We start from the raw sequence: 24,730 nt of genomic DNA on the forward strand, positions 1-24,730 counted from the left end.
CTCCATACCCTGAAGATACATACAGAGGAGGCAGAGCGCCTCCGTTTGTTTACACTGGAGCTGACAGCTGGCGGAGCCGAGTCAGTGGGCGGGGACTAGCGGGGATCGCCCAATCTGAATGCAGTACGAGCCAGCCAATGAGACCTCTCTTTACATGGGAAACCAGGAAGTGCAAGAAGATTGCCGGTGGCTGCTGCATGGTGGGGAAAAGCAGCTGAAAATGAGCAAGGATGTCCCCGAGTCCCATGGGAGCCAGCCGAACTCGGTAATCTGGTGTGCCTGCTTTGGGGGCGGCGTGTCAGCTCACCTGAGGGGTCGGGGCACACATCCTCGGAGCTTCTCATAGCACCCCCCCCCCATTGTAAAATCAGGAAGTGCTTATTCTGCACCCTGGCCAAAGTGTCTGTAAAGGGTTTTGTGTGTCGTTATATGCTCCTCGTTTACCATCAACACCTAGTCTCTATTTAAAGTGGCACATCTTCATTCTAAGCACATGTGACATTATACATATATAGTGCCAACAGTTTGCTCAGTACTTTACAATATGAAAGGAGGCAGTACAGTTACACGATGGATTAAGCGAGCCCTGTGTCTAAGAGCTTACAATTTAAAAGGGAGGGGCAAGTGGTACCATAGATAATAAGTAGGGGGGATGGAGAAAGCAGACCAACAATTTAGGTGGGAAAGGGGTAAGCCTCCCTGAGGAGATGAGTTTTCAGGGATTGGGGTGAGGATTTCCAGAGAATGGGAGAGGCTCTGGAGAAGTCCTGAAGACCATCATGGGAGGAGCTAGAGAGTAGAAAGCTCAGGTGCTCTTCAGAATCAAGGTGGTGGAGCGTGCCAGAAGTAAGGATGAGCTCAGGCAGGTTTGGAAGTCGGCACTGCACGTCGCTAATCACAGACACTGAAATGTTTCTGGATCTCTGTAGCCGTGTATCGGGACAATGTCTCACTGCTTGTGATTAGCGATGTGCAGTGCCGACTTGCCGGCGGGCTCTGCAATGTGCAGGTTGCAAATATGCCTGAGTTCATCCTTAACTAGAAGTTGTCACTTGTAATGGTCCAGTCATCTGTGGAGGGGGCATTGCTTGCCATGCAGCTGCACATATACAAGGTATACAGTAAGATGGCAACCACCACAATTTAGAACAAGCTTTTGTAAGATGCACATCACAATAAAAATAAAAAATCCCAGCACACTTAGCAGCCAGCCTGCCAACGAGCCAAACTGATCCTGTCTAATGATTCACATTAAAAACACAGGGTTTAGATCCACACGTTCTCAAATACAAGGAACGTGTAATATGTGCTGGGCTCTAGTATTAAACACTACACTACGGCTTTTAAATGAATGTATTCTAATCTAAAATCCAAATTTAATCCAGTCTAGAACTAAGTACACAAACACATCGATTTTATTTTAATGCTTCTAGCTCCAGATCACACAGCGATTGCCACTTCCCTAAATTTCATATTGCATGACTACTAGGTCACAAGGGACACCACAGTCTCCAGCAGCTGTCCATGTATGCTTGGAGAAGAGGGGAACAGGAGAGTCGCTTCTTATTCTTGGCTTTGGGGGCACACAGCCAACATTCATCTCTAGTCCCACATGGGGGATAGGTGAAGGCAAGGGTGGCTCTGCAAGATCCTGCAAATGACTGGAGCCTCTTGATAAAAACAGAGAGTGGGGCCAATGCTGAGGGGACTAGCTGAATCGGGAGGAAAGGAAAATGTTAACACTGTTTTCAGTAGGCTAAACTGCATAGACTTGTGTCTTTTTTCACCCAGGCTATGTAACAAGACCTGAAGGTTTTACTATATGTACATTGTAAAAAAGGTGTAAACAAGGGGCCTACAATACACCTCCCAGCGCCAAATGGACCTTAAAGCAATTGATGATAAAGCAAAAATACTCAATTAAGAGCAAGGAGCTATAAGGGACCAGACATATGTACATTGTAATTGCTTAAAATCCCGTAAGTAAATTGTATTAAGTGCCCAATTCTTTTTCTACTTTTGTAGGCAGATGACCAGGTAACGGAACCAAGTGCTTCAGGGGTATTTTGTAACAGGATTCTCAACATGGTGAACTCGGAGGACGTAAATGCGATTATTCTGGCTCAGAGGCATATGTAAGTCTTAACTCCCAGTTTTTTTGTGTTTTGTTTCACTTGGGTTCACAGCGTTATCTTCACTCAGATGAGTGGTGGTAAATGTACAATATGCCAAAAAAACACTGATATGTGACTTGTGGGGGTTCACTTCAGCCTAACTGTATCTAAAACTTTTTTAGCCAGTATCAGTAGATACGCCCAGGGCTGTGGAGTCGGTAGATAAATGTTTTGACTCCTAAATGTTCCGACAATCTAAATTTAGTAGGAGTCGGAGTTGGAGTCGGTGCATTGTTTGCTGACTCCGACTCTGACTCTAGGTACGCAAAATTTCCTCTGACTCCAGGTACCCAAGATTTTCTCCGACTCCACAGCCCTGGATACGCCGACCTAACTCGGAATCTGCGCCGTCCTAAGTTTAAGTGTATGCTCAAACTGAGATACACTTAAACCTAGCTAAGATATGACAGCCTGCGCCGTCGTATCTTAGGGTGCAATTTTTCCTTTGGCCGCTAGGTGGCGCTTCCGTTGAGTTCGGCGTAGAATATGTAAATACCTAGATACGCCGATTCACGAACGTACGTGCGCCCGTCGCAGTAAAGATAAGCCGTTTACGTAAGGCATTTTCCGGCGTAAAGTTATTCCATCAAATAGCTGGCCTAGTCAATGTTAAGTATGGCCGTCGTTCCGCGTCGAAATTTGTAAATTTTACATCGTTTGCGTAAGTCGTCCGTAATTAGGGCTGGACGTAATTTACGTTGACGTCGAAAACAATATGTCCTTGCGGCGTACTTTGGAGCAATGCACACTGGGATATGAACACGGACGGCGCATGCGCCGTTTGTAAAAAACGTCAATCACGTCGGGTCACCCCCCATTAACATAAAACACGCCCCCTCATTTAAATTAAGCGCGCTTACGCCAGCCACATTTACGCTACGCCACCGTAAGTTAGGAGGCAAGTACTTTGTGAATACAGTACTTGCCTGTCTGACTTAAGGCGGTGTAGCGTAAATACGATACGCTACGCCGCCTTAAAGATGCTCGCCCCAACATGAATCTAGCTATTTGTTTTGAGTACTAGAAGAGGTTTGAGCCCACATTTTTTTATGACTTTTTGTGTGCCCGTTGGGGTGATTTTCTGATAATTTACTGCCAGAATAGGAATAAGTCTCACATATAAACACACCACATATGACTTGTCCCTCCATATGAGTGTCACATGGACATGGAGTCAAAGTCGGGAGGAAAACCTGACCTAGCAGAAATGTAAAATCTTCCTCAGTCTACCCAAACCTAAAAAAAAAAAAAGTTGACTGGAGTTATGGTGGCCATACACACTTAGAATTTTTTTAATACAGTCCATCTGCGATTTTATCAAAACAAATCTGCTGCTCTGTGATGGGGCTACAGTGGGAATTGTTTTTTAAATTGTATTGCTTATTGGGATGTGATGGTTGCTACATATCGGTGTATTCTTTATTTATTTTTTACTTATTTTGTTTTGTGTTGTGAATGGCCGGGCAGTCTTCTGGGACCTGTGATGTGTCACAGAAGATTGCAAGGAGGGCGGTGGGGGAGAGGTGAACTTCCTTCCAGCGCCGCAGCGCCAGGGGAGGAAGTCAGAGCTGGGTGTCTCCTGAAACTGGGAAACCGCTCCCCCCCCAAAAGAAATGACATGCCAAATGTGGCATGTCAGTTGGTCACCAGTACTTAAAGTGGAGGTTCACCCGTAAAGTTAATTTTTAACCTTAGATTCCTGCTCATTTTGTCTAGGGGAATCGGGTAGTTTTTTTAAAATTGAAGCTGTACTTACCGTTTTAGAGAGCGATCTTCTCCACCGCTTCCGGGTATGGGTTGCGGGACTGGGCATTCCTATTTGATTGACAGGCTTCCGACGGTCGCATACATCGCGTCACGATTTTCCGAAAGTAGCCGAACGTCGGTGTGCAGGTGCCGCTACTCGTGACGCGATGTATGTGACCGTCGGAAGCCTGTCGGAAGCCTGTCAATCAAATAGGAACGCCCAGTCCCGAAGACCATACCTGGAAGCGGGGGAGAAGATCGCTCTCTAAAACGGTAAGTACTGCTTCGATTTTAACAAAACTACCCGATTCCCCTAGACAAAATGAGCATCAATCTAATGTTAAAAATTTTTTTTAGGGTGAACTCCTGCTTTAAAGTGAAAGTTCCATTTTTGAGTGGAACTCTGCTTCAGGCTGGGTTCACACTACTACACTACTTTCATCCTACTTTGCTCTGTGTTCAATGTTTCCCTATGAGAGCGTCTTGTAGCGTCCTACACAAGTCGGTCCGACTTTGAAAATGCTCCCTGTACTACTTTTGGTCCTACATTGATCCTACTTCAACCCATTGAATATCATTGAAGTCGGACCAAAGTAGTATCCGGTTCATGAAAGTAGGATGGATGTAGGACCAATGTAGGATAAATGTAGGACCAATGTAGCAGAGCAAAGTAGGATGAAAGTAGTGTAGTAGTGTGAACCCAGCCTGAAACTTTGTTTTGTCAAGATTAAATAAAAACCTTTTTTGGTACAGCTGTGTAATGCTTGGGAATTTCCCATGTTTTGTGGGAAAATATCTGTTGATTTTGCTTGAAATCCAGTAAACTCCTAACTTCCTAGGTTATCTCCTATTGTAGGCCTTCCCTTCTCAGTATCACATCTTGGAACAACCATTTTCCTCCGCAACGTGTACACAGGCTCTCGGGAGTCAAGCCAGCAGCTTTATTTTGTGGGAAATAAATCAATATGCATATAAAGAGGGACAAAGAAGGGAGGGAATAGATGGAGTTCTGCAGTCTAGCAGAAGAAAACCCAGTCATGGCTTAACCACTTCCATACCAGGCACTTACGCACCTTCCTGCCCAAGCCAATTTTCAGCTTTCAGCACTGTCGCAATTTGAATGACAATTGCGCGGTCATGCTACACTGTACCCAAATGAAATTTTTATCATTTTGTAACCAAAAATAGAGCTTTCTTTTGGTGGTATTTGATCACCTCTGCGATTTTTATTTTTTGTGCAACAACTAAAAAAATACTGAAATTTTTGAAAAAAAATAAGTTTTTATGTTTTTCTGTAATTTTTTTGTAAATAAGTAAGTTTTCTTCTTTAATTACGGGCACTGATATGGCGGCACTGATGGGCACCGATGAGGTGGCACTGATGGGCACCGATGAGGTGGCACTGATGGGCACCGATGAGGTGGCACTGATGGGCACCGATGAGGTGGCACTGATGGGCACCGATGAGGTGGCACTGATAAGCGACGCTGGTATGCTGCACTGACGGGCACTCATGGGCGGCACTGATGGGTACTTATGGGCGACACTGATAGGTGGGCACTGAGGGGTGGCACTGATGGCATTGCTGGGCATAATTTCAGTCAGTGCCCATGTTGCCAGTCAGTGCCCATTTGTGGGCACTGATTGGCATTGATTGTGTTCGATTTTTTTTTTTTTTTTATTTTTTTTTTTTTATTTGCCTATTTTTTCTCTATTGAGCACTCCCTGGTGGTCCAGTGTTGGCATCCGAGGGGGGGGCTGTGCTGATAAACAATCAGCGCGAACCCCCCTGTCAGGAGATCCGCCGATCGGCTCTCCTCTACTCGCGTCTGTCAGACGCGAGTGAGGAAGAGCCGATCAATGGCTCTTCCTGTTTACATCGTGATTAGCCGTGATTGGACACGGCTGATCACGTGGTAAGGAGCCTCTGCTGGAGGCTCTTTACCGAGATCGGAGATGCGGGGTGCCAGACTGACACCCCACATCACCGATCGCCACGCGCCCCCACGGGCGCACGCCGGCATGTAATCCTGCAGGACGTCAATAGATGTCCAGTCAGGATTACAGAACCACTTCCCGTACGTCAATTGACTATTGACCGTGCGGGAAGTGGCTAAAACCTTGGTTGGGATTTTTTATGCAGCAGAGGCAACATTTTGGTTAAATGCTTATGTCTTGTTGTGCTAAGATAAAGACAAATACTTACATTATTTCACACTCCAGCGTGGGGCTCATGGCTGCGGTCGAACATTCAACCCCACCACATACAATACAGGGTAAATAGCCCAGCATAAGATGTGATGATGCTGAGGTACTGCCTACAGAATGAAGCTTCTGAATGCAGAGGACAGCACTGGAGCTTGCCCAAACTGTGAATAAGACAAATATAGCCTTTACCCCATAGAAATAGTGAGCATTTAACCCTTGCAGTGCGGAGGGGACCTCATTGCAAGAGTATTTTAATTTTAGCCCAGAGTTTAGCTTTAAAGCGGTAGTAAAGCCATCTTTGTGATATATATAGTGGGGCAAAAAAGTATTTAGTCAGCCACCAATTGTGCAAGTTCTCCCACTTAAAAAGATGAGCGAGGCCTGTAATTGTCATCATAGGTATACCACAACTATGAGAGACAAAATGTGGAAACAAATCCAGACAATCACATTGTCTGTCTGATTTGGAAAGAGTTTATTTGCAAATTATGGTGGAAAATAAGTATTTGGTCACCTACAAACAAGCAAGATTTCTGGCTCTCACAGACCTGTATCTTCTTCTTTAAGAGGCTCCTCTGTCTTCCACTCATTACCTGTATTAGAGGCACCTGTTTGAACTTGTTATCAGTATAAAAGACATCTGTCCGCAACCTCAAACAGTCACACTGAATCTGCAATAGGCAAGTAGCTTGGTGTGAAGAAATCAACTGTGGGAGCAATAATTAGAAAATGGAAGACATACAAGACCACTAATAATCTCCCTCGATCTGGGGCTCCACGCACAAGATCTCACCCCGTGGGGTCAAAATGATCACAAGAACGGTGAGCAAAAATCCCAGAACCACAAGGGGGGACCTAGTGAATGACCTGCAGAGACCTGGGACCAACATAACAAAGGCTACCATCAGTAACACACTATGCCGCCAGGGACTCAGATCCTGCAGTGCCAGATGTGTCCCCCTGCTTCAGACAGTACATGTCCGGGCCCGTCTGAGGTTTGCTAGAGAGCATTTGGATGATCCAGAAGAGGAACGCCATATGGTCAGATGAAACCAAAGTAGAACTGTTTGGTAGAAACACAACTCGTCATGTTTGGAGGAGAGAGAATGCCGAGTTGCAACCAATAAACACCATACCTACTGTGAAGCATGGGGGTGACAACATCATGCTTTGGGGCTGTTTTTCTGCAAAGAGGACAGGACGACTGATCCGTGTTCATGAAAGAATGAATGGGGCCATGTATCGTGAGATTTTGAGTGAAAACCTCCTCCCATCAGCAAGGACATTGAAGATGAAACGTGGCTGGGTGTTTCAGCATGACAATTTTCCCAAACACACCGCCCGGGCAACGAAGGAGTGGCTTTGTAAGAAGCATTTCAAGGTCCTGGAGTGGCCTAGCCAGTCTCCAGATCCCAACCCCATAGAAAACCTTTGGAGGGAGTTGAAAGTCTGTGTTGCCCAGTGACAGCCCCAAAACATCACTGCTCTAGAGGAGATCTGCATGAAGGAATGGGCCAACATACCAGCAACAGTGTGTTACAACCTGGTGAAGACTTACAGAAAATGTTTGACCTCTGTCATTGCCCACAAAGGATACATAACAAAGTATTGAGATGAACTTTTGGTATTGACCAAATACTTATTTTCCACCATAATGTGCAAATATATTCTTTCCAAATCAGACAATGTGATTGTCTGGATTTGTTTCCACATTTTGGCTCTCATAGTTGAGGTATACCTATGATGACAATTACAGGCCTCTCATCTTTTTAGGTGGGAGAACTTGCACAATTGGTGGCTGACTAAATACTTTTTTTGCCCCACTGTAATATAATAAATAAGGCTTATCTGTAGGTAAAATAAATATATACTAAAAGTGAACCGTTTAGGTGATATTCACCCTGGATGCAGCCGGCGCATGCGCTCTGAATGTCTGGCATACCTTGCTGGAACTTCAGAAATTCGTGCCCGAACCGAGGGCTCCTGAGCCTCTGCTAGAGTGATGTTATCGCGGCTCCGGCCAATCACACAGCTGGAGCACGCAAACCCGGAAGAAAGACCGGGGGAAGATGTGCTGCTGTGGGAGAGCTTTGTTCTAAGGTAGGTATTTCATAATGTGCTAGTATGCGATCCAGGTGTTTTTTTTATTTAATTTTTTTAATCACTTGCCGTGCAAGTACGTAAATTGACGTCCTTGGGTTGCAGTGGTTATACCGGGATGATGCCTGCACCTACGGAATCCTCACCGTATCATTCTTTGCAGCAGCCAATTCTCTTTTTTTGCAGAAGTGATCTGAGTGGTTAATCAATAGATCACTTCTGTGGGTGGCGGAAGGGGGTCCCACCTCGCTCCTGCCACTGGCTTTCCTGGGCTCTCTGGTCCCGGGGCGGGGAGCAATGCGGCAGGAGAGAGGAACTGACATCGTTCCCCTCTCTCTGTAACCCTGGAAACCAATTCCCACCCTTTGTTTACCTAGTCATTGGCAGCCAGGGAAGCAGCCGATCAGACCGATCTATGTCTGATTGGCTGCATGGGTGGCCAGAGGAGAGATTTGGGGTCTAATAGACCCCATAGCTCTCTATAAAGAGGACCTGTCACGGCCCATGCTGTGACAAGGGATGTTGATTCATCCCATGTGATAGAAATAAAGTTGGTACAAAAAAAAGTGTTAAATGTTTTCTATTACTCGGCATAACATCATCTTTTACATTATACAAAAAAATGGGCTAATTTTAGTGTTTTTTTTTTAAACTGCTGCGCAAATATACCGTGTGATATAAAAAATGCAACACCCACCATTTTATTCTATAGGGTCTTTGCTAAAAAAAAAAACATTTATAATGTTTTGGGGGTTATAAGTAATTTTCTAGCAAAAAATATTTTAGATTTTTACATTTAGGAGTGAAGTGTCAGAAATGGCCCGGATGTCAAGTGGTTAAAGAGATGAAACGTGTAGAAATGTTAATTTATTGCAGATATGTTTTGCATATGTGTGTGTTTTTTAATTTTTTTCCCCAGACATACATATTAACTACTGTGACAAATAATGGTGGGATTGTTTTATAACTATGGTTGAAACCGTAGTCATTCTCAAACTCTTATAATTCAATTCAATGCAGATGACTTAGGCCGTAGGCTCTTGCTCCAGCCACTGGTCTGTACGAAGGTACAAAATTTTGGATACAGGGCTGCAGGAAGTGTGACTGAACTACAAGTGTGGTGATCACCTCTGGTGCGGTTGCATACAGGGCTTGTAGTTTATCAATTCACAGACCTCTATGCCTTGCCACTATTTTAGTTAAACCATAAAAATAGATGTCACATGGAAAGAAAGGTGAAGTTAGCCTTTATTATACAGTAGATGATAATGCAAAAACATGTTTCGAAAAATTGGGATTTTTTTTTTTTGCTTGATTGAACATGGTGGAAATTGCTACGATTTTTATGAACAGGTTCTGCTTCACCCAAACCTCAAATAAACAATCTAAAGGAGAAGTCCGTCCAAAGCTTTTTTTGGCCGTACTTCTTCTATGGGTCACAGGAGTGCAGTTCGTTCTGCACTCCTGTGACCCATTTTCTGCCAACAGCAGGCTAAAGTCCACTGCCTGCTGATGTCTCCAGCCGGTCCAGGCTGAGGAAACATCCAGACTTTACAGTCGAGATCCACCCAGATGCCTGAAACTGCATCTGGCTTAGCCTCTCAGCTGCTCCGCTGGGGGACTGAGCCAAACGCTTCTTCCACTTCCCAGCCCAGTTCTCCAGTGAGAGCTGGAGTAGCAGAGAGCCTCTGACAGTCATGGCTCTCTGCTCAGAGCACAGGGGGGAACTGAGTGATCAGTGGTGTTTGATTGCTTAGTTCTCATTGCAGAATTGGCGGGAGATTGATGCAGCATGCACCCACCTAGGTGAGTATAAGGTTTGTTTTTCTTAAAAACCCCATATTTCTCTTTTAATGTCAGCTATTCCACTTTAAAGAGTATCCCTGCTCCTCCCCTATTTGCCATAAGATAAATGAAAAGTCCAGAAAGGACAGTGAGACGCCTGACATAACAGCATGTAAGTATAGAGAAAGTGGTTGAGTTTTAAAGTGTGTCTAAACCCAATAAACGTAACATATTTCAGTTTACCAGATTAAGATTCCTCTCACACAGGGCGGGCTCTGTTGAGTCTGCTTACTCAGCACGGAGTCTATCCACTTGTCTGTGTCCGCTCCGCTTATGGAGAGCGGACACAGACACGGCCTTCACTCCTGTATGGGTAGTCGGATGTAAACGGCCCACCTGTCCGTCTACACCCGACTGCCATCCGATCCGCTAGATGGATAGGGAACAGATCCCCATCCATCTGTTTTTAGCGGATAGGATCAGATGTCAGCGGGTGTAAACCAACACATGTCTGTTTACACCCGCCGCTCCATAGGGCATACTAGAGGGTCCGATTGGGTACACCCATCAGTTTTTCAGGCGGACCCAATCGGTCCGCTAGTGTGAAAGGGGCCTAAGTGCTTGCATTCATTTACGATCAAACTTTCTGAACGTCAAACATGTCTGTTTTTTGTTTAAACACTTCAAATGGTGGATTGATGAGAGTCTACTTGCGGAAAATGTTCTTGGCTTTAAAAACAAATGCAGCTACTAAATCCAAGCACTGGTAAGATGCAAAATGTTAGATGTTTCTGGCTTTAGATGCACTTTACTATTAAATAATTTTTTACTGTTTTACTTAAGTGTAAAGAAATATAACTCTTTATTTCATATTTGTTTTCTTTAGGCTTGACCGCTTCGAGAAAACCAATGAAATGCTCCTAAACTTCAACAGTCTCTCCAGCACCAGACTGCAACAAATGAGTGATCGGTTTATGCATCACACAAGGACATTAGTGGAAATGAAGAAAGACTTGGACATAATATTCAGAAGGATAAGGTAAAGAATTATGATTAAACAGCCTTTTACATTTCAGTTAGCTTTACTAGTAATTTACAATAAACCAGCTATTTGTTTTGTTGCTTTGGTAGACTAAAGCGCAACTGTTATAAATCGCCATTGTCACTGACAGATAATTCCACCACGCCAGAGTTGAAAAGTAGGTAGTGTTGCAGATGACATTTAAAATAATGAGTAAAATAAGCTGCGGGTGGGTAGGACCCCTTTTGTTTAAGTGCACAGTGGCTTATAAATGTATGGGCAATTAAAACGGACACCCCCTTTTTAGGGTCAGTTCACACCAAAACGTGTGGCGGGAAAGGTGCTTTCTGTGCACGTTTCTTGCACTGTGCTTGAAAAGCACTGCCTTTGTGATCTACTGCAGGTGCTGAAATATTCTTATTGATAGCCAAATGCAGTACATGTGTGGCCACCAGATCGCATGGTACTGCAGTGCCATACAATTTAACATGCATACACTACTTTTTGTGCGATAATTATTTGGCTACAAAATCGCACCATTTGGGAATGCACAGAAATCAAAGTTTTCATATGCCCTTAATAATAAAGACAGAAATCAAAGCTCAAGTGTAGCTCACTGGTTAATCCAGTATTAGTCACAGGTGTCTGAGAGTGCTTAAACTCAGCCTACAGTGATTGTAAAGGTTCAGATTTGTATTTAAATTTTTTTCAAACATGTTACACTTTACTTGCTCTGTGCAGTGTTTAAAAAAAAAAAAAAATTGAAAACCATTATCATTTTCCTTCCACTGCACAATTATGTGCCACTTTGTGTTGGTCACATAAAAGCCCAATAAAATACATTTATGTTTTTGGTTGTAACATGTCAAAATGTGGAGAATTTCAAGGGGTATGAATACTTTTTTAAGGCACTGTACCAGCATGTACACACAGTCTTAATACCATAACTTGTTAAAAAGTACTTGCCTAATATATTGACTTCTACTCTAAATAAAATGTTGCTTTAAATTTGGAATTTGTATTCAATGTATTTTTTTTTTTTTTAAGTAATATGTACAGCATTGATACACTGGTATCGCGTGTGGTTTTTCTTTGCACGGGAATCGACAACTTTTTGAGAGTGGGGGTGAAATAAAACTGATATGACATCAACGACGTGGTGTGATTGCGACACCTAAAAGAGGCAAATGAAAACTGATGTCAACGTGCATAAAAACTCACTTAAACGTGCATGAAAATGTATTTAAAATCTTTTTTTTTTCATTAGTTTTTTTACATGGTTGGTGTAAACAAGGCCTAAAGCCTCGTACAGACGGTACGAAAATCAGAAGGGGATTGTTTTTTGAAAGGCTGTTGTCCAAAATTCTTACCTTTTTAGTTTTGTTTACCAATTTTCGGCCAACAAATAACAGGCTAGTAAATTTTTGGCGACCGACGACTCCACGTCTGATTTTCAGCTGGTCAGTACACAAATCCATCACAAAAAAGTTGAAAATACAAACCCGCATGCGCGGAATCAAGTTACAACTGGAAAGAGTTTGATCTTGTAAACTACCGTTCATAATCTAGAATTAACATTCGTGACGCGGCAATTGATGAAATGTCAAAATTCTCTTCTTTAACCACTTAAGGACCGCCTAACGCCAATATACGGCGGCAGAATGGCACGGCTGGCGACCCAGTCCGAAGCTCCGTGACCGCGAGACCTGAACCCCCTGGTGTCCCGCGATCGGTCACCGGAGCTGAAGAACGAGGAGAGGTGTGTGTAAACGCACACCCTCCCCGTTCTTCTCTGTGGCAGTGACACTGATCGTCTGTTCCCTGTTATAGGGAACGACGATCAGTGACGTCGCACCTACAGCCATGCCCCCCTACAGTAAGAATCACTCCCTTAGGGCACACTTAACACCTTAGCGCCCCCTAGTGGTTAACCCCTTCACTGCCATTATAATTTTCACAGTAATCAGTGCATTTTTTTAACACTTTTCGCTGTGAAAATGACAATGGTCCCAAAAATGTGTCAAAAGTGTCCGATGTGTCCGCTTTAATGTCGCAGTCAAGAAAAAAAATCGCTGATCGCCACCATTACTAGTTAAAAAAAAAATATTAATAAAAATGCCATAAAACTATCCCCTATTTTGCAAACGCTATAACTTTATATATATAACGCTATAAACCAATCAATAAACGTTTATTGCGATTTAAAAAAAAAAAAAAAGTAGAAGAATACGTATCGGCCTAAACTGAGGAAAACATTTTTTTTATATATTTTTTGGGAATATTTATTATAGCGAAAAGTAAAAAATATTGAATTTTTTTTCAAAATTGTCGCTCTATTTTTGTTTATAGCGCAAAAAATAAAACCTGGAGAGGTGATCAAATACCACCAAAAGAAAGCTCTATTTGTGGGGAAAAATTTTTTTGGGAGCCACGGCGCACGACAGCGCAATTGTCAGTTAAAGCCACGCAGTGCCGAATCGCAAAAAGGGGCAAGGTCCTTAACCTGCATACTGGCTTGGGTCTTAAGTGGTTAATGGGATAATAATGATTTAAAAAAAGGAAATTTGGGACTTTAAAGCGGGAGTTCACCCATTTAAAAAAAAAAAAAAAATCTCCCCTTAGCTTCCTGCTCGTTCGGTCTAGGGGAATCGGCTATTTATATTAAAATATGAGCAGTACTTACCCGTTTTCGAGCTGCATCTTCTTCCGTCGCTTCCGGGTATGGGTCTTCGGGAGCGGGCGTTCCTTCTTGATTGACATTCTTCCGAGAGGCTTCCGACGGTCGCATCCATCGCGTCACTCGTAGCCGAAAGAAGCCGAACGTCGGTGCGGCTCTATACTGCGCCTGCGCACCGACGTTCGGCTTCTTTCGGAAAATCGTGACGCGATGGATGCGACCGTCGGAAGCCTGTCAATCAAGAAGGAACGCCCATTCCCGAAGCCCATACCCGGAAGCGACGGAGAGGATGCGTCTCGTAAACGGGTAAGTACTGCACATATTTTAAAATAAATAGCCGATTCCCCTAGTAATAACGAGCAGGAATCTAAGGGGGAAAAGTGCCCTCTAAGGGTGAACCCCCGCTTTAAATGAGGCTGCAGACATGGTGTGGGTGATAAAGGGAGTACATGTTTATTAATCATGAAATTGCATGACATGTCTCAAACAACAGAAAACACATAGAGGAAACAATCATTTTGTGTAAATGTCATTTCATAATGCTAACATACCCATATAATATGTGCAACGAGGGTACAACAGTGCATAACCTACCGCCACATAGTGGTCTGTATTGATCGATGAGTACAATATATGATTTAACATATGTACATTCACAGGGAAGATAAAAATTGTTAAAACAGGTGGAACCATCAAGGGTTTGAAAATAATGTTCATCAACTTAAATGAAACGATAGGGGCATATATCCGCATCTCTGGTGTCCGACGCGTTTCCTATCAATGACACTCATCAGGGGCTGATGCTTGGGATATCTACAAAATAGGTAATATAGAATATAGTTACTTGATCTGGTGGTGATCATAAAATTAAAAAATAATAAAAGATGGAACAAAAGGGTCCACCTTGAGTACTTACATGGAATCTAGGTGGTAGGTGTGGTGAGTATGGAGCCAATGCCAAAAAATGGTCCGCCACGGGAGCTGGGGTGATGTCTGGCTGCACACCAGCAAGGCACGCCGAGGAAACCCCCCACACAGACACAGAAGATGGTATGCTGGCATATATGATGACACAAAGTGGTAAACCAATGGTAACAGCCAAAGGAAATCTAAAGGATGATACAATGCCATAATGTCAGACTTTTATTCAGCCAAATTGGAGGACAGATACCCCGAATATAGTAATAGAGGGAATAACCTTGTGCTGGCGTAATGAGAACCCCGGCATACAGGGGAGCAAAATGTGGTGAGATGGTCTGGCGTGGTGTCTCCAAAAAGGGACAGGCAAGTCTGTGTCTGGGATAATAATGAGGCTGCTTTGCATGTAGTTATGCCAAACGTATTTTAAAAGGCATTTGTTTTGTACGATCTGAAAATCGCAAATCAACACTCGCCAAACTTTCACGAACATGAAATTAGCAGAAGGTGCCCAAAGGGTGGTGCTTGACAAATGAACTTCCTCTTTATACTCTCATAGTATGTCACTACTTTCGTGTTTGTCAAACAATAATTTGCGTATCGTTAGTATGCAAGACAAGATCCGGGCACACGCCCTATTGACAAAAATCAGACGCTTGTTCATCCAACAATCAGACTGTCTGTACGAGGCTTAAAGTGGATGTAAATCCGATTCATGAAATTTGAGCTGGGCACATATATCTGCAGTATTTTGTTATCTCTTTTCAATGAGCTAAGTCTTATAGCTGCAGTCTCCCGGGAGGCTTATGGAGTACACCCGCTGCCATCTGTATCATTAGAACAAATACTGCCTCCGGGCCACAAGCCCCTTAAGGCCTAAACTTTGGCACAAACCCCCAAATATTTGTACATTACAATAGGGTTGGGAGCCACGGCGGGCCCCCTCCCTCTCTCTGGCAGTGTAACACTCCATCTAAGATCATACTACCCAAAAGGGTTCATTTCCATCTATCTAGTGTCCAGCAGCCCGGACCTAGTTATTAAGCCTCTACAAGAAGTTTTCTTCTTCTATGCTGTATACTTATTATTGGAATTTACTGATATTATATCAAACTACACCTAAGAGACTCTGTGAAGAAGCGCGAAACCGGTCGAGTCACTACATTGCAAGTTCCATCTTTCAGACAACCCATGTCTGAACCTCCTTCATTTATACAGGATATTCAAATTATCTAAACAAATTTTTTTATAGTTTGTACTTCATCTTTGAAATGCTGTATCATCATCAGTATACAATTTCCTGTTACATGTTGGAGGTATTTTGCAATGTCTAGCTAGTTTGTTAGGTAGTTCCGTTGGAACGTCAAGTTTTTAATATATGAACAAATTTTTTTTTTTTATGTTCAAATAAACTTGATTTTAGAGAATTTCTCTCTGTACGACTATATTCTAACCAGCATACAGTGCCTGAAAAGTCCAAAAACTTGCCCCTAGTTTCTCTAAGTCTTATAGATCTCTTCTGAACGGTTCCTCTGTTATCAGCCTGAGAACATCTGACATATTATTTTTACTTTTTAGACAAAAGCAGCCTGAATCTTTTGTCAAAGGAGGTTGCTAAAATAGAGTAGCAGAGAGCAGCTCCTATTACAAAACAACTCTGAGAGTCTCTGCCTATGATGAGAGGGGTGTGTACCTTTCCTACAATCAGCAATTTTAGCTATCTTGGCTGTATGCCCAGACATCACACCAAGAAGAGAAAATCTCCTAACGAAATTTGAACTTTCTAAACAGTATATAATTGTGAAGACAGCAGATATACATATAAAATGTATGTAAGGAGATTTGGTTCATCTCTGTGTATCATCTGAGGCTGTTCACCTCACTGGGTGTATGGGGGGTTTACATCCACTTTAAGAGTTTGATATTTGTCAGGAGTCAATAAATCTACAGGATCATTGTGGGTTTTGCCTGCTACAAGAGGTAATGCAACACTTGAGGGAAATGTTATCATAACTGGAGCAGTCAGAATCTAGAGCAGCTGTGCATGGCAACCAATCGGCTTCTGATTTTCATTGTTAAAACAGAACTGAACATCCTGAAGACAGAAGCTGATTTGAGTAGCTGTGCATAATAACCAAGTTCTCTCTGCCACAGTTTTGATAAACTCCCCTCATTGTGTCCAATGAAAGTTTCTACTTTGAGCGTGATAGTTATGAGCCGGTTACTCTTCCTATGCTTTAAAAAGTTTGGTTCACACCTGAGCGCTTTCCTGAATGCACATGTTTACAAAACACGTGCAAAATAGATGTTGCGCTTGCAGTGCCATTCATTTTGTGACAAAACATGCAACACTCAACACCCAAAAAGCTACACAAGCTAATTTTGGCACGTTTGTCACACGTACGGCGGACTATTCAAATAGGCTGCCTTATGCATGTTGTGCACAAAATCATGGGTTCACAATGCTTGGTGTAAACCCTAACACATTTTATATTATTGTTATATTATTATTTGAATATTGTTTGCTACACAAAGGCTGTTTTTTTTCTCTGTATGTCTGCATAATTTAATTCGACATTAAGGTAATTACATAATCATCTGATTTATTTTCATGCCCTCCCAAAGAAAAATAATTGTATCACAGTACCGCCCTGTTGCTGGATTTATTACAACTTCTTATTTCTGTTCTGTAGGATGTTAAAAGGGAAATTGGCAAAGCAATATCCAGAATCTTTCAGCAGTAAGTACCTTCATATTTGATTAAAAGTAAACTAATAATTGTTGCCTTGACTATGCATTGTCATCTGGCTTGTGTTGTGTTTTGCAAAAATCTAAAGCTGACCATACACTGCAGACAGAAAAAAAAATCTGACAGATTCCTGCATCCACACTATTCAGAGCGCATGGATGAATTTCCCTGCTGGGCTATTGTATTCTGACAGCCAGAGGAAACATCTAAAAGTATGCAGCTTCTGTTCGGCTGACCTTTGTCCACCCAGATCTCTGTTTTCCTCCAGTTAAGCCATCCCCACACAGAAATCACTCCCTAGGAGCACGCTTAACCCTTTGGTTGCCCCTGATGTTAACCCTTTTTCTGCCAGTGTCATTAGTACAGTGAGAGTGCATTTTTTTTTAGCACTGATCGCTGTATTAGTGTCCCCCCAAAAAGTGTCACTTAGGAGTTTATTTACTAAAGGCAAGTCCACTTTGCACTACAAGTGAACTGCAAGTGCACTGAAAGTGTACTTGGAAGTCCAGTCACTGTAGATCTGAGGGGAAGATCTGAAACATCCACATCCACTTTTAGATAAAAAGCCTTCTGTGTGCAGCAGTCCCCTTAAGCCCCCCCCCCCCATACTTACCTGAGCCCCATTTCTATCCAGTGATGTCCACGAGTGAATGAGCAGGCCGGGACTCTCACTCCTGATGGGCTGAGACACAGCAGTGGTGCTATTGGCTCCCTCTGCTGTCTGTCAAACTCAGCCAATCAGGAGAGAGAGGGGGCGAACCACACTCCATGTCTGAATGGATAGATGGACCTGCAGCTTGGCTTGGTTGTCCCCATAGCAAGCTGCTTGCAGTGGGGGCACTCAACAGGAGGGAGGGGCCAGGAGCTCCAGCCAGGGACCCAAGATGGGGAGGATCTAGGCTGCTCTGTGTAAAACCCCTGCACTGAGCAGTATGACATGTTTGTAAAAAAAAATTTGGTAAAAAAACAATCACTTTAATGATGCTGAACAAAACAAGTCAGTTTGATGTCAGAGCTCCTGATGTGCATGTTGGACCCATGCCAGTCATTACATAGTACGGAAGAATTTAAGTCATTTGATGTCCTTCATTCAAAGCGTGTAAGTCCAAAAGGTTTCCAAACCATTTATGCTGTCTCTGTAGTGCATATCAGTAATCGTAGAGGTAGCACACTTACATTTTTTTGTTTTTGGAGAATACCCATTGAGGTGATGAATTCATGCAGTCCAAGGATACTAATAAATGTGCATAAATAAGAAAATATTGTGTTGCGCTGATAATCATGTAAAAAATTGCATACATATATATATACACACCATATACATAAATAAGAACCCCCTACACCTCAAATCAGGGAGGTATATGTGCAAAAGATAAACAAAAACCACTCAAAAACTATAATGTGAAAAAATTCAAATAGAACCAGCAAAAATAGTTCATGGAAAAAACACAGTTCAGTACATAGGCTAATAGGAGACAGGTGTGAGATCCACAGTCCTTTGGTGTGCAGCTGTCATTATAGCAACAAATAAAATAAAAAAAATAAAACCTTTTCCTTCTGGACTCCCCGATTAACACAGGATATCAGCCGCTCATAAGGAGAAAAGAAAGATATATGGTGCAAATAACGTAATAAAATGGGAAATGAACCCTGCAATACAATGATTGCACTCACGGAACCTCGATGGTAAAAAGGCTCAACTGCAATCAGTCATTGAACGCCGCTCAGTGCTACGATCTCCTCAGAAGGACGGATTCGATCGCGTCACTCGGCTTCTCCCCCACGCGTATCGTCAATAGCCACTTGACTTATTCATGGGTTGCCATGTGACCATGTCAGCAGTCTATTTATACAAGCTGACAATGGAGGCAAGAGCAGAGGGGTGGATCCTTCACATCATTGCCGGCTGACTGGTGCGCTTTAGCCACAACATTTTAATGTGATCTTTACAAGCAAATAAAATACATATATACGAGACCATTTGGAACAAATTAAATGTTAAAATACATTATAAAATTCATTTATGCAACCTTCATTATGAACAACTAATAGCCTATACACGTCACTGCCTCCCAGTGGTGAGAAGAATAAATACACCTAATATTACTCAACCACTTTCAAAAATAAATAAAAGAAGGCATAGATAATCACCCCCCCTAGTGGGTGATAGTAATATTACAAGAATTACTATAGACATGACATACAATGGAAGGGGATAAAAATCCCGCATACTGGTGAATCTTCACCAAAAAAAACACATGATCAGCTGATCAATAGGTTATAATAATAAACCCAGTCCATAAGATTATTAAAAAATATTAATAACAATATATAATGATAAAAATATATTGATAAAAATATATATATATATATTGATAACAAATATATATATATGGATAAAAAATATAAAAATGTATATAAAATGCCCCTAATTAGAAATCTGCGATGAAGCAATTGAGGTCAAACTCGATGTTAAGGCCATTAGGTGCCAGGGTAGCCATCTCGTGAATCCACCGAGATTCACATTTACTCAGCTCCCTGACTTTGTGACTCCCCCTCCAGTGGGGTATATACTTGTCTATGGCCCAAAATTTTAAACCTCTTGGATCATTATTATGGCATTGTTTGAAATGTCGTGAGACATTATGTTCATCACAACCTTTTTCAATGTTTTGTACGTGCTCCCTAATCCTTTTCCACATGGGTCTCTTAGTGCGTCCCACATACTGCAAAGAGCACGGGCACTGGAGCACATACACCACCCCCTCAGTCCTGCACGTTATTAGCTCTTTTATTTTATAGTCTTTTTTGGTCACATTAGATGAAAAACTGGAACATTTTTGGCCATTTTGATTTGTCTTCCTACATGCAAAACAGCGTTTGCAAGGGAAAAAACCTTTTCCTTGCCAAAAAGTCAGAACCTCCTTTTTATTTGGGGGGTCTGGGACACTTTTTGCAACTAGATCCCTTAAAGTGGGAGCTCTTCGATACACAACTTTAGGTGCGACAGGCAATACATCCTGGAGCTGCCTATCAGCTTTTAAAATCGGCCAATGTTTCCTGAATATTGATTCTAGTTGCCTGTGTTGTACATTGAAATTTAGGATGATAGGTATTTCTTGTTCCACTTTTGCAAACTTTTTTTTATCTGAAATCAGGTTCTCTCTTGATACATTCTTAACTTCCTCAATCTTTAGTTGAATAAAATCTTCACTGTAGCCCTTTTGTGTAAACTTAGAGCCTACAAATTTGGCCTGATCCATAAATGTATTATCATCCGTACAGTTCCTTCTGATCCGCGTCAATTGCCCTTTTGGTACGTTGATCAGCCACGGGTCATAATGACAACTGTCTGTTGGGATGTAACTATTACGGTCTACTGGCTTGAAGAACGTTTTGGTACTTATTTTCTGATTTTCCAAGGAGATTTCTAAATCCAAGAACTGGATAATCTTATCGCTTATAGTATAAGTGAGTTTTATATTTTTTCCATTCTTATTCAACTTTTCAAAAAATTGTTTCAGTGAGGTGTCATCCCCTTTCCATAACACAATGCAGTCATCTATAAATCTTTTGTAAACTATTAAAGAGTCCGGTGAATCATTATATATGGCAGTCTCCTCCCATTCTGCCATATAGATATTGGCAACACTTGGTGCATATTTGGCACCCATAGCTACTCCGTTAAGCTGTCTGAAATATTCCGATTTGTGCCAAAAGTAGTTGTGTTGCAAACCGTAGGCCAGACTCCTCAAAATAAAGCGTTTTTGCTTGGACACTAAGTCGCTGAATTTATCCAAGGCCCATTTGGACGCATCAATAGCCTCCTTATGGTTGATCACCGTATAAAGTGAGGCCACATCTGCTGTGGCAAACAGATAGGTATCACCCGTTTCCAAACCATTTATGCTGTCTCTGTAGTGCATATCAGTAATCGTAGAGGTAGCACACTTACATTTTTTTGTTTTTGGAGAATACCCATTGAGGTGATGAATTCATGCAGTCCAAGGATACTAATAAATGTGCATATCTATACACGTGTCAAAGAGAAAACAACTTATTTTGAAAATTTTCTTAATTCTGTTTGCAATCTAATGTATACTAATGCCAGTTTAAAATAGAACTATAGGCAAATCTTTTACTTTTTTGGATAGAGCAAGGGAGGGTTATAACACTTGTTTTAATTTTTTGCCTTCTTTGCACCATTGTATAGATTTCCTTTCAGTTTCTGTCCCATAGCCAAAACAGGAAGTGAGAGGAAATCCCTGCAAATTAACTGGTTGCCGACCAGCCGCCGATGTTTTACGGCGGCAGGTCGGCTTCCCTGCGAGAGAGCAGGTAGTACAACGTCGGCTTTCGCGCAGGCCACTAGGGGCGCGTGCGCACCGCCGGAGGCGCGCGCGCCCCCCCGACTCCCGTGCCCGACGGGATCGTTACTGAGCGAGGACCCGGTCCTGTCAGGGAGAGAAATGCTAATCTTCTGTTCATACAATGTATGAACAGAAGATCAGTAATTTCCCCTAGTGAGGCCACCCCCTACAGTTAAAACACACCCAGGGAACATACTTAACCCCTTCCCCGCCCCCTAGTGTTAACCCCTTCACTGCCAGTGCCATTTTTTTAGTAATCCAATGCATTTTTATAACACTGATCGCTATAAAAATGCCAATGGTCCCAAAAATGTGTCAGAAGTGTCCGGCATTATGTCGCAGTACCGAAAAAAAATTTGCTTATCGCCGCCATTACTAGTTAAAAAAAAAATTTTTGTAAACGCTATAACTTTTGCGCAAACCAATCAAACGCTTATTGCGTTTTTTATTTTTTTGGGCTACGAAAAATATGTAGAAGAATACGTATCGGCCTAAACTGAGGGAAAAATAATGTTTTTTTTTTTATATATATATTTTTGGGGGATATTTATTATAGCAAAAAGTTAAAAATATTCATTTTTTTCAAAATTGTCGCTTTATTTTTGTTTATAGCGCAAAAACTAAAAACCGCAGAGGTGATCAAATACCACCAAAAGAAAGCTCTATTTGTGGGGAAAAAAGGACGCCGATTTTGTTTGGGAGCCACGTCGCACGACCGCACAATTGTCAGTTAAAGCGACGCAGTGCCGAATCGCAAAAAGTGCTCTGGTCTTTGACTAGCAATATGGTCCGGTGGTTAAGGGAATTTCTTGGGGAACGCTAGGTCACTAGCATTAGTGTCCCCATTGGATAATTTCACCTCTATTATTTTTTGGGGACAACCCAAAATGTGGGATTTCCTTTTACTTTCACTTTTTAATAAAAAAGGGACAAATAGAGAGGATGAATCTCCTCAACAATGGCACTGCAATAAAAACTGTCAGGTGTTGTAATCCCTCTACACTCTATCCAAAACAAATAAAAAGTTGTGTATTTTAGTTATATGTTAACAGAGTGTTTAAAAGTACAAACTGTTCACTGGTTCAACAAATCTGTATACATACATACATGCTGCACATTTGTTAAACTTGACATACTTAGTAATGTTGTACTTTCAATGTTCTCCAACTTTAGATGTTCATGAATCTCCTAGTTTGGAAGATGATGATGATTTTGATCCGATCCCAAAGAGTACGGCCACCACCATTGCTACTTCAGAGCAGAGTACAGAATACTGTGATACCAGTCCTTCTATTATTTCCCCCACCATAAGTCAGGACTTTGAAGACTTATCCCAGGCTCCTTCTGAAACACCATCTGCCAACGGGCAGCTTCTGACAGATGATGAGGTTGCTCATGAGGACTAGTAGACTAATGGGATGGTGGGTAATCTAAAAGTGCACATTGTGGAGATGTAAATTCTCTGTCCCCCTGATGCATTTAAAGCCCTTTTTAGTTTGAATGAGTGTACTACAAGGCATTCCTGAGATGAGCGCTCTACTTTAAAAGGTAATATTACCAAGAAATACAAAGCCACGACATTTGGAGACTGAATTTATACATTATTTTCTCTTTGCTAGGGCCATTTCTGCAGGCTGCACCTTCTAGATTCTGGTATTACTTATGTAAATAATTGCAAATAATATGAACTGCCATTATGACTTAAATGCTGTCATTTTGCTTGTTCAGTTAGGTGTTATGTTAAGTATGATGTTTTGTTTTTTTACCATTTGTTTAATTTTTTTGTGTAGCATCTTATCCTGTGTATCCTTTATTTTTTGTGTTTCAGCAAGACTATATTCCCCATTTCTTTTCCCTCATTATTACGTAGAAAGTTTTTAATCTGCTGAACATACTAATTTTTATGTGACCCAAGCATTTTGGACAGCCAAACTTGTTTAATCTGGTTTATTAGAAATGGATACTATGGCTCTGCAAATGGCCATAACACAACCTTCCACAGTTATATGTGTGCTATCAAATGTGGTAAATACCAGAGCCCATTGACTTGCGATGAATTATTGAATAAAAACCTGTGGCATTATACAGCAATAAGTATGCTAACACGTTTCAAGGAAACGTGTTCACGTTCTTGTTGCTCTGTGATGCCACATATTTTTAATCAAAGCATTATAAGTTTACGGTCAAGTTGTGTCATTTACTACATTCAAATTGACTTTTGGGGGTACAAGGACCCAGCTATTGAAGCAACGTTCCATGGGCTATATTGGAATTGAGATAGAGCTCACCTCCCATTAACCTTGTTTGTGTATCCTGTACAGGACATTTACAGCTGCCTCGTCGACTCTTTTAACTGTGTATTAAATGTATCTCCAACAGACATACTTTCCACATTTACATTTTGAACGAGGTTGTCTTTCTTACTTCCTTCTTCTCTATGCATATTTAGGGTTTAATCATTACATATTGGGATTTAAAAACTGTCCTACAGATATGGGAGATTTGGGTACACTGCCATGCTTAAAGTGGTTGTAAACCTCAGTCATGGAATCTGAGCAAAGCACATATATCTGTAGTGTTTACTTATCTCTCTCCAAAGCTCTGAGTGTCATTTCCCTCTCTTGCTTCGTTCCTCTGTTATTAGCATGGGTCACGTCTGATAAGTTTTCCAACACATGAGATAAATTTGTGGGGGGGGGGGGGCTGGGGCTGGGGCTCAGCAGTCAGCTTGTCTATTCAGAACATAGTTCTTCTGCTGTGTGGAGGGGTGTGTGTGCTTTTCCTCCAATCGGCTCTCACACATTGTTACTGCAGCCTCTCCACCCCTTCCTCTGTGCTCCTGTCAGATGAAGAAAGATTTTAACACTTTGGAAGGTGTGTAGAGAGGAGAAGACTGCAGATAAACCTATTTAGGAGGATTTGTTTAATCACTATGTATCATCTAAGGCTGTTCATTTCACTGGGTATATGTGAGGGTATACA

General features: G+C 41.9%; 1 protein-coding gene across 1 annotated transcript; it reads left to right on the plus strand.

The window, feature by feature from the left end:
* Positions 1-103: 103 nt before the first annotated feature.
* KXD1 (KxDL motif containing 1) lies at positions 104-23,417 on the plus strand. The gene is made up of 5 exons (XM_040322849.1): positions 104-265; positions 2,026-2,135; positions 10,900-11,052; positions 17,323-17,369; positions 22,922-23,417. Exons 1-5 carry the CDS (start codon positions 119-121, stop codon positions 23,152-23,154), a joined length of 690 nt encoding a protein of 229 aa, XP_040178783.1. The 5' UTR covers positions 104-118; the 3' UTR covers positions 23,155-23,417.
* Positions 23,418-24,730: the final 1,313 nt, after the last annotated feature.

Source organism: Rana temporaria, chromosome 1, assembly GCF_905171775.1.
Source record: "Rana temporaria chromosome 1, aRanTem1.1, whole genome shotgun sequence".
In the NCBI taxonomy this organism is placed as follows: Eukaryota; Metazoa; Chordata; class Amphibia; order Anura; family Ranidae; genus Rana; species Rana temporaria.